Raw genomic sequence first — 18,866 nt, 5'->3', positions numbered from 1 at the left:
GCAAGGGAATATCCTATTTAATTTAAAATAAATAAAACATAATATAAAGAAAAATGTTCTTAAAATTAATGCAAATCATATCCTCTTCTTAAAACGATAAAAATTTTACTAAACTTACACTGGACTGTACATTTTAACCCTGTTTCAACTCAGAACTGTGCAAATAGTAACTTAACAATTGCAATGTCGGCATTTGTGCAGCAATATCTTAAATCTTTGGAATATTCTGCTTTTCTTTATACCTTGTTTCTGTAAAACAAAGTAAGGTATGCCCTTGAGCCGAAGTAAGTTTTTTTATGTTTCTTATAAACTTGTGTATTCAAGTCCGATGACGTCATAATATGTTGTAATAATGTGTACTGGCAGTCCCATATCGTAGGTACCAAGAATGTATTAAAAAAACAAGTCTTAACATTTTTTAGCGGTATGTATAGCAATAATGGGTCTTAATCATTTTGCATAGAAAACTCCATACGTAGCCTTAACTCACTTGCGTATGTATTTCTATGTAAAACTTTGATTCCCCATTTTGGCCCCGCACTTCCCCCGGGGGTCATGATTTGAACAACTTAGAATCTACACTATCTTAGAATGCTTCCACATAAGTTTCAGCTTTTCTGACACAGTTGTTTTTGAGAAGATATCTTAATGACTCGACCCTATTTTTGTCTTTTCTTTACTATTTTCCCTTGTGAGGGGACTTGGCCCTTTAATTTAACAATGTAATTTCCCTTCACCCAAGGATGCTTTGTACCAAGTTTGGTCGAAATTGGCCAAGTGGTTCTTGAGAGGAAGTCGAAAATGTGAAAAGCTTACAGACGGACAGACAGACGGAAAGACAGGTGGACGGACGACGGACAAAATGTGCTCAGAAAAGCTCACTTGAGCCTTCGAATCAGGTGAGCTAAAAATGACAGCGCGTTATAGAATGACTAATGTACCAAAAAGTTAAAGTTTTCACCATCAATTCCTATTAGTTAGTAATGCGATAACTTATATAATATATATATAATGCTGTTTTTCTGTAAATTCTCAGATCCACGCCTCTGTTGCAGGGGATCTTTACACACGCACTGACCTAGAAGATTCTATCGAGTTCTAACCTTCAATTAGGTATTAGCCAAGAAGACGTCAAATAAGAACATACAGTGTGTATTTTGAAGAACCCCCATCACCTACAATGTAGGCAATTGTTTGTGATTTCTTTGCAGCTGGTTTTCTTAATAAATAATAAGGCAGATCGCTCGTTGTGCTTTTTTAACATCTCTATATTAAGAAAATCGTATCATCGCGTCAATCCAGTCGGTATAATCATTGGGAGGCCTCGCAATTTTTGTATGTAGCGTAGTGGAGTCAGCCGTGGATTGCCGATTGATAAATGGCAGCTTATGTTAGGACTTCACATTGGAAATCAAACTTAATGTTTCATCTCTCGTGAGAAATGACAATAACTAGAATTTCTTGGGCTTAAGATTCCGAGCACGGTGAAACTTGGCAAGAATTAGATGAGAGTCGGGTCCGCTTCACGCTTGCGTTGGAAAAAAGTGAACCCGGAAAACGCAAGCAAACGTGGAAAGAACCCAAAGCGCACCCAAGTTGCACCCAGAACGGTCTCAAAATACTTAGAAAAGGAAACCCTAAGTGGCACCAAGCGGACCCAGGAAACGAAATCGGGTGCGCTTCGGGTTCACTCTGGTGGTACATGTAGGTTGTGTGCCGTCGGTACATGTACAGTAGAGACTTTTTCGTTTACGTTTGTATTAAACCTTGTATATAATATATGTATGATTAGTTCTTACCTGTTCCAGGTATAAAGGGATCCCTCTCAAATGTCTCGGACTCTGAATTAATTCAAACAAAAATAATAAATATATAGTGTAAAAAGATGAACAGGTTAAACTAAATTAAGCATAAATTCAAATAAATCTTTCTGCAAATTGTTATTATTCCAATTACCGAATGAGGGGGTTTTTGTTTGAAAATTACAATAGAGAAACGTTTAATTTTTTAACTAAATGTAACTTATATACTACAGTGCACGTGCATAATTTGGGGAAAACCTACCGTTCAGGTATTTTAAGAGACTGCCTTAAATTCACTAAAACATCATACATGGAAGGGGCTATTTTTTCTACTTTAAGGCAAAATGTATGAAAATTAAAAAATTACTTTTCGCTTATATTTCAGGAATCACTGTCTAGTTTTGAGGGTATGCTAAGGCATCAACAAATGGGAGAAGCCCGTTATGCTAAAATTATCCCATGTTTCCCACTATTGTTGATGTCCCCGGCATACTCTTAAAACTAGACAGTGATTCTTTATATTTCCATGAAATGGGAGTTGGTCAGCATGGTCAGGAAACCGATTTGTTTGGATGTTAAAATAACATAAGAAGTTGAGTTGCTTGAGAAGTCGGATGGTAATGACTGATGGACGATGTCTGTATTAGATGATGGAGTACGTGCAGATCCATGTGGCAATGTCAATTTCTCCACGTGGCTGTTACGGAAGTGGAGTTCTAGGTCTCGCGAGGCATCGGTGATAGTGGACAGCGTTGCGCTAGTGACTTGCTTTCGAGCCGAAGATAATTCATTATTTATTTTGTTTGTTAAAAAGATATATCATATCAAATTACTTAGTAAACAATTAAACAAAACATCTATTTTTTCTTTAGTATATTTATACGCCAATGATATACGTGCAGGTTGACACCTGACCTTTCCGTAATAGAGAAATATACATACCACAGGGTATTACCATGAAATTAACAAGAACAAATTTTGTAGTGTTTATCATAGAGAAAACAATTGGAAATGGAAATATATACACTTATATCATTTCTCGTAAATATTGTAAATATAAATATACAGTGTATATCTAACCCATCTTGTCATTATAAGTGTATTAGGATATAGAATAACACCCATCTTGATCTTGCTACATGTTTTACATGTAACTAAGGTGATGTCATAGACTAGATTGACACACACTTCTGAGAACTTGTGACGTAGCTCAGAATATTTTCGAAGCTTGTGTATATGATAATTAGAATTAAAAAAAAAGAATGATCGTCCTTAAATCGAGTTATATGTTTGAAAGAATTAATCAATATATTAGAAAAAGAAAAGGTCTCTTTTAAAAGCCTCAGTAATGTAAATTTATTATGGGTGTTAATTTGGAAACACTTAACCGATTAATCGGTCGGAACGATCTTGGCAATCGGTAAAAAACTCCTGCCATGTATTAGTAAAAATAAAAAAAAAAAACTCCATATAAATTTGAACATAATGTTGTTATTTTTTTAAAGAAATCTACATAAAAGTTGATTATTCAGCGTGATTACATATCCAAGCTGAATTGGATGTAATTATTGTTTTCCGGATTTATCGAAATCGTGGATAGTTGGTCATATGTGTTAATTGGTGTTAAAGCAATGCTCCCCGGCCTAAATTCCCATACTTCACATTTATAGCAACCCTCCATTTTTAGTTAGATTTTGTTTAGTTTCTTATTCACGCATGCCTTTTAGACCTATTGTTGTATATAAAATCACCTATATGTTTCTTAGTCTCTGTACACTATTGTAAAATGGTGAAGAGATTCAAATAAATGATTGATTGGATTAATGGGTCGGAAAGTTGATCAGCAATTATGTATTCCATTGCCATTCCTGTTATTTATATGTCATAAACATATGAAGATCCCAGACATATTCCCTTCGAAAATCTCAAAAGTTAAAGGATTTCTCTTAACAATGAATTATGATTTTTAGGCACGTGTAGCTATTGTCCCTACTTTTTAAAAGTGCAGAGAGAACGTTGTGCGTGGTTTCTTTTTTCCGTATTTGTTTCATTTTTCCAATGCGTTTAATTTTAATGTTTGAAGATTATCAAAAGACATGGAATGGAAAAGTTGGTCCAAGCACTTTTCGGGTTAAAGAATTTGTTTTTAAGACAAGAGGCCCACGGGCCTTAAAGGTCACCTGAGTATTTGTAACAACTTTCAAACACTTGAATTTGGAATAAACCAGAGGCCATGAAATTCACAATTCACAAATTTGAAAGAGGCACCATTGCTTATCATAATTATTAACTTAACATGCTTACTCTATTTACTTAATACCCAGAGGTAGATCAGAGTAACAAAGAGAAAATCCACTTCCACTTTATACCCAGTTGTGCACCTCACCCTAAAGGAACCACTGACCCAGGGGCCACATATTTCAAAATTTTGCAAATTTTAAAACAAAATGGTTGATTAATACCAAAGAGCAGATTTATTTATTTTCAGACTATGTAGCCCCCCCCCCCTTCCTTTGACCTAGGGGGCATAAAATTCACAATTTTATAGGAGACACTCTTGCTCATCATAACTATGTGCTTAGTTAGTTTATTTAATACCCAAAAGCAGAGAAGAAGATTTTCAAAGAATAAATGCATTTTCACTATATGATCAATAGAGCCCTCCCCCCCAACACCAGAACCCTTAACCCTGGGGCCATAAATTCACAAATCTGGAAAAGGCAATCTTGCTCATCATAACTATGTGCTTAGTTAGTTTATTTAATACTCAGAAGCAGAGGAGAAGATTTTCAAAGAATAATTGCATTTTAACTTTGTAATCAATAGAGCCCTGTCCTAACACTAGAACCCCTGACCCTGGGCACTCTTGCTCATCATAACTATGTACTTAGTTAATTTATTTAATACCCAGAAGCAGAGAAGAAGATTTTCAAAGAAATAATGCATTTTCACTATATAATTCATAGAGCCCCGCCCTTACACCAGAACCCCTGACCCTGGGGCCATAAAATTCACAAATCTGGAAGAGGCACTCTTGCTCATCATAACTATGTACTTAATTAGTTTATTTAATACCCAGAAGCAGAGAAGAAAATTATCAAAGAATAAATGCATTTTCACTATATAATTCATAGAGCCCCGCCCTAACACCAGAACCCCTGACCCTGGGGCCATAAAATTCACAAATCTGGAAGAGGCACTCTTGCTCATCAAAACTATGTTCTTAGTTAGTTTATTTAATACCCAGAAGCAGAGAAGAAGATTTTCAAAGAATAAATGCATTTTCACTATATAATTCATAGAGCCCCTCCCTAACACCAGAACCCCTGACCCTGGGGCCATAAAATTCACAAATCTGGAAGAGGACCTCTTGCTCATCATAACTATGTACTTAGTTAGTTTATTTAATACCCAGGAGCAGAGAAGAAGATTTTCAAAGAAATAATGCATTTTCACTATATAATCTATATAGCCCCGCCCTAGCACTAGAACCCCTGACCCTGGGGCCATGAATTTCACAATTTTGGTTGAGGACTCAATGCTCTTTACATTCATGTCAACAGTTTGCCTGCTTGATGTCCAGGAGTATAGAAAAAGATTTTTAAAGATTGCACTAATTTTAGTGGTTTTGGCCCCATCCCTCAGGCCCCAGGGGGGTGGGGACCATGAAATTCACAATTTTTGTTCCCCTTTACCTATAGATGCTGTAAACCAAATTTGGTTGAAATTGGTTCAGTGGTTTCAGAGAAGAAGCTGAAAATGTTCAAATGCTAACACACGACTGACGACGACGGACGAAAACGGATAGCAATAGGTCACCTGAGTTACTCAGGTGACCTAAAAACACAATCAATTAGTACAGTGAACAATTATCCGTATATTACTTAACTTTTACGATATTTGAAGCCATACATGTATTTTCTTATTTTCAACATGACAAGCAGTTGCTGTAAACGGAGCAATTTTGGCCGAACGCGATAGAGACGGCTTACACAGATACGCACTTATAGAATTTCTTCTCAATATATAAACGCATGCTAAAAAATTAAAATTCAACATAATATTTATTTTCACAAAAAAATTTACATGTAAGATGTATTCTTAAAGGGCGTCCTTAACTTATAATTAGCTGTGTTGATATTATATGTTACAATAACAAATGCAAAGTTTTGCCTTTTAAATCGTTTACATGTATATGAAGAATTTTTTACATTCTTCAGTTATTATAAGATCTCAAACCCAATAATATAACGTCAATCAGCTCAAAAATCGGTTAAAAACTTTAACATAGAATTTCAATTAATTTTTTTTTTAAATGTAATTTGTTCATTCGTTGAATTGTATTAATTATTATATTTTAAAAAAGATACTTTAAACAGTAAGTACACTTCATTTTACTGTAATTCTCGAAGCATTATCCAATGGAAATTCCAGTCGAATGCTGCAAGTAATGTTGCATTTTAGTATCCGAGTTCTAAGGAAAGATACTACATATGTGTAATCAATGACATGCATGTACATGCACCTTGTACCCGACAATGTCTACATCATTGTAATATCATCATTGTAATAACGATGACATTATTTGTCTATAGAAATTATATATCCAGAGGTGAATTATATTTTTACACATGTAATTATTTATATTTATATTTTTATAATGGAGATTTAAAATTGCAATTTAAAAAGTGGGTTATAATATAAGGTCTATGTCAAATAAATTGAAATGGCACAACATTTTTTTTCTTGCATTTAATGATTCATGTAACTAAATCAATTTACTCATTTATCTGCTATCAAACTTGTATGTACTGTTTGTTTGTCAAGCAGTCTTTCTCTGAAACAATCTGTGTTTGTAATCTTCTTTCTTTATCTCCTTTTAAACAATATGCACAGATGACCGACAATATATGCAAATACATATAATAAGTGATTGAGAATACTTGCGTTATTTTCAGACTAAACATTTCGCCCACCTCTTGTTCGGAGATTTTGACTTCAAGATGATGCTTGACTAATGCTTTCATTCATAAGTATATGATGCTCTCGGAATGTTTATGTCTTTTTTTTATTTTAATTCATTGAATAACAAAAATATTTATACCTGATGTGATCAAAAATGACTGTTATGACTGCTTTTTTAGATACTACTTAACAGTCTTATCATAGAAACTCATTTGTAGAAGTTTATAATAATTTGTATACGGTTTATGAAAACAAAAGACTTGCCATAATTTTTGCCATTAATTGAACTGATGGTTTTATTGAAGGAAGGGATATGTTTAAAAATATTTGTCACATGTATCATTTCGGGGTTTTACATTCCAACAAAAGTAAATGAACACTGATGCAGCAAGATTATTTAAGGTCAAACAATTATGCACAGATGGGTCCTCAGCGGGGAGTTTTGCATCAAAGCGTACATCAAGTCATAAATGATGTTCCCCGCATTTGTATTAGCCTGATAATACACCCTTTATTTATAGAATATGACGCAGACAGGGATACCTGATGAAAACCTTTCGCATATTTTAACCAAATGATTAATCATTGAAAACGATATAAAGTATTTTATTATAATTATTTTTTGACAATTTCAGATAACTATGAAAGTTTAATTCAGTGTTTTTATTGCCTCAAAGGTGATTGCGCAGACGTACTATATTCTAACTCGTAAATTTAATTTGGCGGTGAAGAAGCAGCATTTTCTGTTGCTCACCGTCGCAATAGCCGGGCATTTCTCTACGAGAAATGAGCCCGGCTAAAAATGATGTTTGTTCTGTTGTCCGGTGAAAGCAAACTGGACGAGAAAATTGTCTTTTGTTAAGCAATTTTATTTCAAAGATCACAAACTTACATATAGAAAAATAGATGAATATTTTTACAATAACATACATGCAATTATCAAATCTTTAAAATATTGTTTGATTTAGACTTTACGCATATTAGATATGATAAAGAGGAGACACCTATAAACGACGCTCAAAAGACGGAGGACTTGGGTTTTGATGGTCATTATTACAGAGTAGGCCATATCTGACAAATTTACTTTTTTGTTGCAAAAATTAACTTGCTTGATCAAAATATGAGTCCGAAAAAAAATGGTAAGCTTCTGTTACAGAATGCTAAATAGCATGTCACGTGATCGCCTATATCACGTGATCCGCGAATGGGCAGAATAATTGCAAATGCGTATTAAAATAGGACAAGACTACTTCAAAACATTTTGAACACTGAAACCTCATATCATTTCTTATGCGGAAATTATTCAATTAGTTCGCGAACTATTTAATCATCCCCCGTATATCACAGTGATCAAGAAAAAAGGACGCAAAAATAATCAGATTTCTTTTGAATGTCATGTTTTTTGGTTTCACATTTTAACTATTTAAAGGACAAAAAAAAAACTCAAAAGTCATTAAGAGGGAATTTTTGATGTTTTACTTCACAAATATACCTAGTTGAAGTATGTTGTACAAACCTCCTTCAGATCTCAAACTGTTTCTACGTCTCAATCTGTTTCTACGTCTTAATCTGTTTCTACGTCTTTTAATTTTGAAAAAAAACAATCCAACACAAAAAAGAATTATTCCTATGACTGGAGCTGATCTAAAAAAAATATCTCTATATTAATATTTCATTTTTAGATAAACTATCGATTAATATAAAAAAATATTGATGGCTTGTTATTATTGGCGCACTTACATATATATAGCAATATGCGCTTCAGTTTCGTGGTGTACAAAGGTCACAGTTTGATTAGTTGATGGAATTGCTGATGCCCAATCGATTGATTGACAAGGTTCATGTAACAAATACAATAGCATATGTAATCAGGAAATCAAGAAATATCCATGTTGTAACAAAAATGACATTAAATTTGATTAATTAACAAAGCTACTTACACAGGTGTGCTTCTGAAGACAGAAATATTTTGGGACACCTCGAAGATTGACTGCAAATTCTGCTTTCATACGTTTGAAGTACTGTGTTGTTATAAAGAACACATTCTCCTGTAACAGAAATAAATTATTTCTTGAGCCAAAGAACAGAAATAAAAATTGTTTGATGATATTTCAAGTTTAGCATTTCTGCAAGAATAAGAGGATTTCTTTTTTATTACTTCGAAAAAGCATTTTAATGAATATACTTATTATATTATAATATATTATACTATAATTATAACATACTTATAATATTATTCATTGTCCTCATGTACAATATACGAGTATTTTAAATGGTTTTGAGAAAATAAATGAACTTGAACTTGTTTAATTTTTTCTCATTTATTCCATTCTCAATGACCATGTTTTATTGGACATAAATATTTGAGAAATCTATCATCATCAAAAACAAATATTACATACAAATTGAGAAGAATAACATGCATTGTGCGCTGTTTGTTAGTGAAATGAGAACAAATCAGTACACAAAGTTTAATTAATGCATCCCTGATGACAAAGTCAACGCTGAACAAACGATGAACGAACAATCATGCAGCACAGTTAAGGCTACAATAAAGTGTAAAGACTAATTTGTAAGTTAAAAATTAATGTTGACATCATACAAAACCAATTATTCCTAAAAAACCTCGAGATGATTTGATTTACTATCTTAACCCGTACGAAACCATCAATCTTTTTCATTACATTCTACAGCATGCTGTTTTCGTTAGTTAAATGCAACAATACAAGTTAAACACAGGTCGATTATCGCAATGTACTTGACAATTTGACGTCTTTTAACGTTGACACAGTTTTTATGCAGTGAGAGGCAAATCAATTTTTAAAATCAATTTTCTACAAAAAACGTGTGATATAATCAAATATATACATTTGTGGTATTTCTCCATTATGTAAACATACATAGAGAAAATATCTTCAATACTGTATGAAGTTTGTCAGAGGTCAGAGGTCAATACGTGGCCTAATAACACAGCGCAATAATATCTACCGTTACATAAATTATAAAATGACCTGCTGTACTTGCTTTTCATGTATAAAAATGAACAAAATAAGCAATTAAAATGATAAGTATTTTATTTACAATGTAAACACCTATTTCATGCAGTTTTTTGGCAATCGATTCAACCTGTGTACTTAGTGAAAACTGGTGTTTGTTTACATTTTTTTCACTTTTGTCAGTTGCACAGTCTCTAACGTTCATCCTTATTTTTGTGTAGACCTTTGGTTAAATTTTCATGATAAACTTTTATTTTATCTTTCAATTCTACTCACGATAAATGCGTAAATCTGTTGGAAAATATGATTGCAATCATGCTATGAACAGCTGACAAACACCTCGGCGTTTTCGTAGTTCAATGTAAAGCTGTCGCCAGTGTTTCCGTGTTTACCAGTGTTTTACGATAAGTATGCCTTTAATTACTGAATTCGTAGAATGTTTTTGATCAGATTGCAAATTAACTGGCTCGGACAAGTGTCTCAATCAATCGGATCCATCCATCCCTTTCCGGCGACCGAAATTCCTCTTTCTTATTTCTTTTCAGCATCGATTGTCGATTTTCCCAAATAAAAGTATTCCCAGGCAACAATCTGTTCACTATTACTGATCATAATCAGCCTTTCACAAAATATTCCCTTCGAAATACATTCCTTAGCCCAATGAATTCGAAGCGTAACCGCCATGCAAGCCGATTTACACCTTGCGTCTTTTTCAAAATCTACGACGGACGGTTAGTGCAATAATTTATATTCGAAAATATTCAATTGTCTGTCTCAAATGTATATATAAGTAATAAATAACAAGTTTATAAACTTCAATGGGAATTGAAGTGGGTCAGTACGTGATCAAATCTTCTGAGAAGGCCTTTGGCCTTCACAGGATTTGATCACGTGACCGACTCACTTCAATTCCCATCATTGAAACTGAAGTGGGTCGGTACGTGATCAAATCCTGTGAAGGCCAAAGGCCTTCTCAGAAGACGCACTTCAATTCCCATTGAAGTTTATAAACTTGTTATTTATTTCTTAAATAAAATATTTTTGGCGATATTTCATAGGTCATTAACTTGGATAAAATTTCACGATTCACGATTCTATTAATTTTTTATATATTTTCCGATATTATTTTATAGATTTACAATTAAATTTATTACGCCGTATATATGTATGCAAGTAAATCGATCTAGTGAAAGAGCATACACTCAATGGATCATAATTAGCTTTAATAAATCAATTCTGGAACTATTAATTAAAGGTATCTGCACAGTGTTGCTATCCTGACTAAATTGCGAAATTACTCCAATTTTACCAATATTTAAGACTTTCATTTGACAGCAGGACACTTGACCCTTTGATTTTGACCCTGGAGTTTGACTTAATTTAAAGAAATCTTTAACCTTCGTCCTAATTTCTGAAAGGTTAAGGCTACGACTTCCATACTTTACATTTATACATGTATTCCATGTTGAAAGACCTTTCATTGGATACATGTACCAGCAACCTTGATAATTTTACCTTGACCTTGGAGATTCCCATACTTGTGAAAAAAAATAACCTTGGCCATAACTTTTGAACGATAAATGTAAGTGATCTCAAACTTCACTTATGTAATGCTTGTGAAAAGACCCTTCATTAGTTACCAAGAACTTTAAACCCTGTAACCTTGACCTTGGACTTTGACCTACTTTTAAAACGCGAACCATGACTAAAACTTTCAAAGGGTAAGGGCTAGTGCTTTTACATTCTACATATTTAATGCTTTTGACAAGACCTTTCATTTAAAAGCAAGGTATTTGACATTGACCTTGGAGTTTGACTTACTTTTAGCTCACCTGATCCGGAGGCCGGAGGGTGGAGCCAAAATGGCCGATCAAAGTTTTACATAGGATTATATAGGAAAAATCTTTTAAAATCCTCTCAAGAACCATTGGGCATGGAAAGATGAAAATCCTATGGAATCATCCCCAGGTAAGGTAGATTCAAGTTTGTTCAAATCATGACCCCGGGAAATACGGTGGGGCGACCGATAAAAGTTTTACATAGGAATATATAGGGACACTTTTGAAATCTTCATTTCCAGTAATTTAAAGCCATGCTAAATGATATTTTTAGGGAATCATCCTCAGGTAGTGTATATTTTAGTTTGTTCAAATTATGACACCTTTGGGTTTAGAATTCAAGACCATCCCCAACCTTAGTAGACTTTCAGTTCTGATCTGATATGTGCTTTTTTCCAAGCCAATTGCTCAGGTGGCCCCTGGGCCTCTTATTAATTTTTTTAACCTTTGCCATAACTTTTGAACGGTTAGGGCTAGAACTTTAATACTTCACTTGTGTATTATTTGTGCCAAGACCTTTCTTTGAATACCAATGACCTTGACCTTGAAGATTTCCGTACTTATTATGAAAAAAGCTTAAACCTTAGCCTACTTTCATATTCATAATTGAATTTCTAGTGAAAAATACCCTTCTTTTGGTACAAAAGTTTAATCTTTGTATGTTGTCATACGGGGGCATCAGTGTTTCACAAAAAAAATTTGTTCCTCCTACAGCCATTAAGTTTTCTAATGTACTGGCCATAAATTACTGTTGTATTGATACCTAGAGATTTTTTGATACTTCCCAGAATCAATTTCAACCACCTTGTATAGTTACACTGTTTATTCATTTGATTATATCATTTTTTAGTAAGCTCCGCACATGAAATTAATAAAAGGCCAACTTAGACTGCTAACTGGGACTGCATTCAAGAGCCCATGGAATGTTAGGACCGCTGTGGGACTGTTCTGAGACTCCTCCGCTGTGCGACCTTTAAAAGTCCCAAAAAGCAGAACCTGGGATTGCTTTGTGTCATGTTGGGTCTGGTTGGTACTGTACGTGTGTCCCACAGTGCATTCATTACATTTTTGAATGCAATCTTAGATTACCTGTGCCCACAGTAACTTTAATGAAAAAAAAAATGAAAATAAACCTTAGTTGAGAGGTCAATGAAATTTCAAAAAATGTATGTATACCTTTCAGGAATCACCTGCGCCTAAAGAATAAATGCAATTATGATAGTTTCAAAAGACACTTGTGGAAATTGGTAATGAAACTGCAACGATCGTTAAATTATTTTAAATAATCAGAGTCATGCAGCAATGTTAAGACTTACTATGCGGCATCAACAGAATGTAGACGTGCAAAAAAGGAAAAAGTTTGAATCTGAGTTTATTTTTTAAAGTTGTTTTATTATCACACATCTTGAATACCTATTAATATAACATAGTGTAACCCATTCTGCACTGAATTAATTTAGGTCCCATTGATGGACAGTCACTCGACATATGCATTGTATGTGTACTGAATTTAAGTCATAAACAAGTTTCAATAACGCAGGGACAAAACCTAGTTGAAATTGAAACTGTAAGCTATTTATTGTTTCCTGCATATTTTTTTTCTCTTTTCTCTGATCGCTGTATTAGCTTGATAAAATTGGTATTACATTTATTCTATTTTTAATTAACAATCAATTGTTTCAACTTTTTGTTAACCTCAAGGCATTTGCTTAATTTTTGGCAGATTCCCGACCATTCCAAATGGGATAAATTGTAAACACAACACACTAAAAATAGCAACGTTTGATGACGTTACGATACTCTAGAGAACCGTTCAACTGAAGTAATAAAGCTCTAACAGACGCTTAAAAACACAAAAGAAAATATGAAAAAAAAAACACATATCGCTAGATCTTAAGTATACAAGTAAAATGGGGGTTTTCTGAGCGAAATGTTTTGATCGGATCCTCAGATAGAATAAAAGATAAACAAGTACGGTATAGCAAAAAAATGTTGTCGATGTAGACTGTCGATATAGTGTCAAATGATAGTGAAAATATCGTCCATACCTTTCAAAGAAAACTTTAGAAGGTCCCATGTCCGTGCAAGATCGGATCCGTAACTGTTTATGAAGGGCAAAACACATATAGATCTATACTCACCATAAATGTCTATTTCAACTGCACACACTTCCACTAGGGTCCCAGATAGATCAGTAGGAAGACAGTGATACTTGAATTTTTTGGATGAGTTTGTACAAGTCTGTTTTCCTGCGAGCTTATCACAATCCTTTATCTTTGCTCTCATATCTGTACTTTCTTTATCTTCTGGACATTGTTTTACGTAATGTTTGGTCCTAGCGGACAGAGGGCAAGGCTTTGCAGCGCATGTAGTGAGCTAAAGAATTTCAACAATATAGGTTTTAGGCATTGTTAAACAAATTTAAAACGTAATATCTTATAATTTAAAATTCAGCATCCCATATAAAATATATTATACAGGGTTCTCCATAACTTCAAATTCAACTTGACTCAAGACTCACGCGTTTTTCGCGATTTATTCACATAGAAACCATAAAATAAAATTGAAAATAAAACAACTCCTCCGAATCACAAGTTAAACTTGCAAAATGGATTGAATTATTATGGTACCAGCCACTGAGTATTATGATTAAAGTGCTATATAAGAAATGAAAAATATAAATTAGTAAAAATTACAAGAAACAAAACAAAAGTACTAAATAAAAAGAAGTATTAAGGTTATCTCTAAAGTTATGTTTGTTTGCAATCTCCCGACTGAGGCTCAAAATAATTAGAAGTAATACAGGTAGGTGAGAAAATACAACGAGGCCTGTCTAATCCGACATGCACTGGCAGGGTGTCTGATTGAACAGTGTTTAATAGCAAGGAAAATACTAAAATTGGAAAGAAGGTTTACGTCGGAAAACACTATGTGTCGGATTATTCAGGTGTCGGATTAGACAGTTTTACTATATATTGTTTATCTCATAAAATTCCAACATATATGTATAAGAGATTTCAAGAAAGTAAAGAAACAATTTCGTTTTCCGGAATTCTAAAAGGGTTTTGAAAAGGTCCATTCTAAGCAAGTCGGTTGGCAGAGGGCAACCAAACATTTTCTTTAAAGTGAAAATATTGATATGACAATAGGAAAAATATTTTAATAATAACATAATGATTAAACTCCTTTCTCTCCTCACTAGGTTGTGTTACCTCATTAACTCATCTTCAATCCATATTGAAATAATTCATAAAAATTCTTGCTTAACTTCTGCTTTTTTTATCGTTTCTAAACAAAATTAAAATTAAACTTTTAATTTTAACAATTGAATACTTGAAATGAAAGGTAATTTGACAAAATGAAATTTCTTTAACATTATTATGAATTGATCCTTTCGTCGTCGGTTTGAATCCCACTGTGGGACGTTGAGACTTGTCATTCAGATGAGACCGTATTATTTCCAAATAAATCTCATTTTTGATTCCCTGTGTTTTAATTACAACAAAATCAAGAAAAAGTTTAAACAAACATGTATTGTATAAAGAAATAAACAGTTACTTCTAGCCTTTTAAGCTAAATTATGATTATAGAAACATAAAATTTAATAAAACAAGACTGGCGACAAATTGGACTGACAGACGGGAATATTTTTATTATAGGACACATTTAAATTAGACAAGTTACAGTATTCCATTCAATCAAAAATATATGAGCAAGTAGAATAATAACTTTAGTCTAAGGAGAGATATTGTTATAGTGTCCTTGACCTGGGACTTTCATTAATTATAAATGAAAATTAAAAACAATATTAAAATGTAAGAAAAGCTTATAACTGCACCTGACATATCACTTCAGGCATTTGTACGAAAATGATAACGGAAAGTTTATGTGTACATGAATATCTAAAACCAGTGTTTTAACGAACATGACAAGAACTCACATAGAAGATCATATACACTTAAGAAAAGTCTATATGTTAACAGGAATACTACAGAAATTATTTTTAAAAAATGGTTCATGCATAGAACCCGGGTTAGGCTTTTGATATAACTAAATCTGGACTTCTTTTTAAAAAGGCATTTTGATTCCTCATTTTCTGCCCTTTTTTCCATAATTTAGGGTTTTTTTTTTGCTCAAAACAAAAGACATATCTATAAGCTTATTTTAATATGAACTGAAAATTTCACTGGAGTCTTAAAATAATTTTTTTTTCTTATTACCGATGTATGGGTTTTAGCTTACAAATACGCATACATACTGATTCGTCAAAAGTAAAGACATGCAATCTTAGTAATGACTTCAGTTCCACTTGCTTACCTTAATGGCCTTTTCTATAACTGTAATGTACTTGCCACACATTATTCAACAGACGTCTCAAAGTATGTGTTACGATGACATCGTAATTTTTTTTTTTTGCATCTGGGTGATGAACTGAGAATATTTTTTTCAAAACTGTTAGAAACCTTGAACTATCGTGCAAGGAACCAATCATAAGCCATGAAACCGATTGAAAATTAAAATTCCACTATATTCTACATTCTAGAAACATGCAAACAAATTTTAAAACAACTTTATTTATTTCGGAGTTATTTTTGATTTTTTTTTAATTTGTGAAAATTAAGCTGAAAAGCAAAAAAAGTAAATAGAAGGCATATATGCAAAATCACTCTAGTTTGCACTTAGGAAAGAAATAATAGGCAACTATAAATAATTACACAAAAATATAAATATAAAAATTGTGCATCCTACCCCCGGCCAATAAAAACAAGAGGCTCATGGACCACTTCGCTCACATGAATACTGTGGCTAGGAAAAAAAATATGCCCCCAACTAATTTATCACCAATCATGGCTTTACTGCCTTTGAAATATTTTTCCTCTACATTCCTATAAGTAAAACTTTGATCGGCCATTGTGGCCCTGCCCTACCCATGGGATCATATTTGAACAAACTTGAATCTACAAAAGCTGGGGATGCTTCTACACAAATATGACTAATCTTGGCTTTGCCATTCTTGAGAATAAAATCTTTAAAGATTTTTCCTATATTTTCCTTAGTTAAACTTTGATCGGTCATTGTGGCCTAGCCCTAATCCCGAAGATCATGATTTGAACAAATTTGAATCTACAGTACATGATGATGCATCCATATAAACATGAATAATCATGCCTTAACTATTCTTGAATAGAAGATATTTAAAGAATGTTCCTATTTACTAGTATTTCTATGTAAAATTTTCAGATCAGGTGAGCCAAAGAAAAGGGCTTCAATCTTTGCTAATCATGACATTATTTCGTTCCCAGAAAATTGTAAAAGAGTTTTACAACATATTCCAATATAAAAATCTAGTTTCCTAATGTGGTTTCAACCTTGGTGGCCAATTTGAAACCATTTTGTAACTGCACTACACAAACAGGCTCCTCTAATAATACCCATGACTTTGCTGTTTGTTTAGGTTTTTTTTTTCTTATTTAAGAAAAACAAGCAGTTTAGAGTTATAAAATGGTACGTCAATGAATCTTTTATTTTTCAAAATCCCAAAAGTGGTAATAAATACATTATTACAAGACATCCTTGCACAATATGTCACTCGACGTTTCAATGCAGTTTTGGAAAAGTTTATATCTTCAGTATTCTTAGCAAAATGTTAAGTCGGTATTTAAAATTGACATCAACAATTTAAGGGTAGTACATTGTATGAAAACCTAGTTTGTTTTTTCTTCCATGACTAATTTCCAGCGCAGTTGAAAAGATACCTGGTTTCCATATACATGTAATAGGGTTTGAGTACATCAAAGGATTTTAGATTGGAAACTGAAACTGGCAAATAATTTAAAGCTTCATTCTAAGATTTATACATTTCACATTGACAATAATCATACTCTTGTGATATTTAAATGTCTACATAGACGACGATCTTACTTGAGCGCAAATTGTGATTTTGGTGGAACAATGACGCTTATTTTTTTTTTTTTTCAGTGGCGTTAAGGAATTTCTCCGTCAAGTTTAAGTGGGGAACCCTGGCATTCTATTAAATTATACAGAATTTTGGGAAAAGAAAAAAAATTACTTACGACAATAATCACCAGGCAATGTGAAAGAATAGCAAAATGGTTCAAAGAACCCATATTATGCTTTGATATCACTGCATCTGGAATGTAAGAAAAAAGTAAATTAATTCCTTTTCTTCTGCCTTTTTTTCACATTTGTTTGTTTAAAGCAAGGATATTTTAGCAATTTATAGTGAATATGACAAATTTCGCTATAGTCTTTAAACAGCATCATGATCTTAATACAGGTGTTTATATCTCGGATTACAAATATGTACATACATGTACCTACTGGTTAATTAAAAAGTAAAGATATGGATTCGATATGGAGTTGGAACCACCACTGCATGAAAAATCGGCTTTGCAAGAAAAGTAAAGATAATGTGAATTTATTTTTTACAATGCCTTTAATTGGCTTTTCTGAAAAACGTCAAAGTTGGAAAAGGTAACCTTTAAATTAACTTTTTATGCACTGTAATAGGATGTAATGTACCACTTATCTTGACTTTACAAAAACGTCAAGTTAATATTTACAACCATTTAACACAGTATTTAGGATATATTAAATCTGATAATTACAGACCTTAAATTTAATCAAATACCATCTTTAATAACTACAAAAGTTGATATTTTTTGTTTTCCATTCTAGTGAATGAAACCTTAAGCAAATTATAAATAAGTTTTTTCTTCCAAGTACATAAGTTGCGGAAGTCTAAACATCATAATTAAGATACAAAGTAACAAAGAGTTGATTTTAACTTTGTTTATTACGTTACAAAACATTTTTTACAAACATAAGACCACAGATATCAAGATTCTTGACAGTATATGTAGCCCAAAACCTATCCTGCAAATCACATAAACATCAAAGGCAGAATACATTTCACGAATATGTTTTTCGTACGTGACATGTTTTATAATAAAACCAACTGTACATTCTTGAATTTAAAATTGAGAATCAACATAAAACTGTGTTCCTCTTTCTTGTGGATATTCGTTTCAGTGTAATTCAATAAATGTCAAAATGTTTTTGTCACACCTCCCTTTTCTTCCCATGCAGGCATTCTTCTAATGCTTTTCCTAAAAGAAAAAAAAAATCTATAAGTATATTTTCAGTTCTTTGCATTAGTTTGAATATTTTCAAAGGCATCTGTTATCAGAATTCACAATACCATGATTAATAAAAATAAAAAACAATACAAAACCTAATTAATA

The 18,866-nt window shown here is 32.8% G+C and overlaps 1 protein-coding gene and 1 long non-coding RNA gene across 2 annotated transcripts; both read right to left on the bottom strand.

Moving 5' to 3' along the window:
- Positions 1–1,791: 1,791 nt before the first annotated feature.
- Positions 1,792–8,604, bottom strand: LOC134273237 (uncharacterized). Its single transcript, XR_009993368.1, has 3 exons — positions 8,508–8,604; positions 8,284–8,411; positions 1,792–1,841 (listed from the first exon to the last, which is right to left on the bottom strand). It is a non-coding gene; the product is annotated as an uncharacterized LOC134273237 (long non-coding RNA).
- Positions 8,605–8,699: 95 nt separating this feature from the next.
- LOC134273246 (uncharacterized) lies at positions 8,700–18,715 on the bottom strand. Its single transcript, XM_062755435.1, has 4 exons — positions 18,691–18,715; positions 17,676–17,752; positions 13,743–13,977; positions 8,700–8,815 (listed from the first exon to the last, which is right to left on the bottom strand). The coding sequence occupies exons 1-4, from the start codon at positions 18,713–18,715 to the stop codon at positions 8,700–8,702; spliced, it is 453 nt and encodes a 150-aa protein (XP_062611419.1).
- Positions 18,716–18,866: the final 151 nt, after the last annotated feature.

Source organism: Saccostrea cucullata, unplaced genomic scaffold (genome assembly GCF_032062105.1).
Source record: "Saccostrea cucullata isolate Sc308-1 unplaced genomic scaffold, CSIRO_AGI_Scuc_v1 ctg1089, whole genome shotgun sequence".
Classification (NCBI taxonomy): domain Eukaryota; kingdom Metazoa; phylum Mollusca; class Bivalvia; order Ostreida; family Ostreidae; genus Saccostrea; species Saccostrea cuccullata.
Note: the sequence above shows the minus strand (reverse complement) of the source record. Positions and strands in the feature narration are given on the sequence as shown.

What these genes read in the sequence shown, in the direction of transcription:
- LOC134273246 (XM_062755435.1), bottom strand. Translation starts at nt 18,715, where the DNA reads ATGCCTGCATGGGAAGAAAAGGGAG. An exon ending in ATTGCCTGGTGATTATTGTC is followed by an intron (nt 13,978 to 17,675) that starts GTAAGTAATTTT and finishes GAAATTCTTTAG; the next exon opens with CTCACTACATGCGCTGCAAA. An exon ending in AGTTGAAATAGACATTTATG is followed by an intron (nt 8,816 to 13,742) that starts GTGAGTATAGAT and finishes TTTCTGTTACAG; the next exon opens with GAGAATGTGTTCTTTATAAC.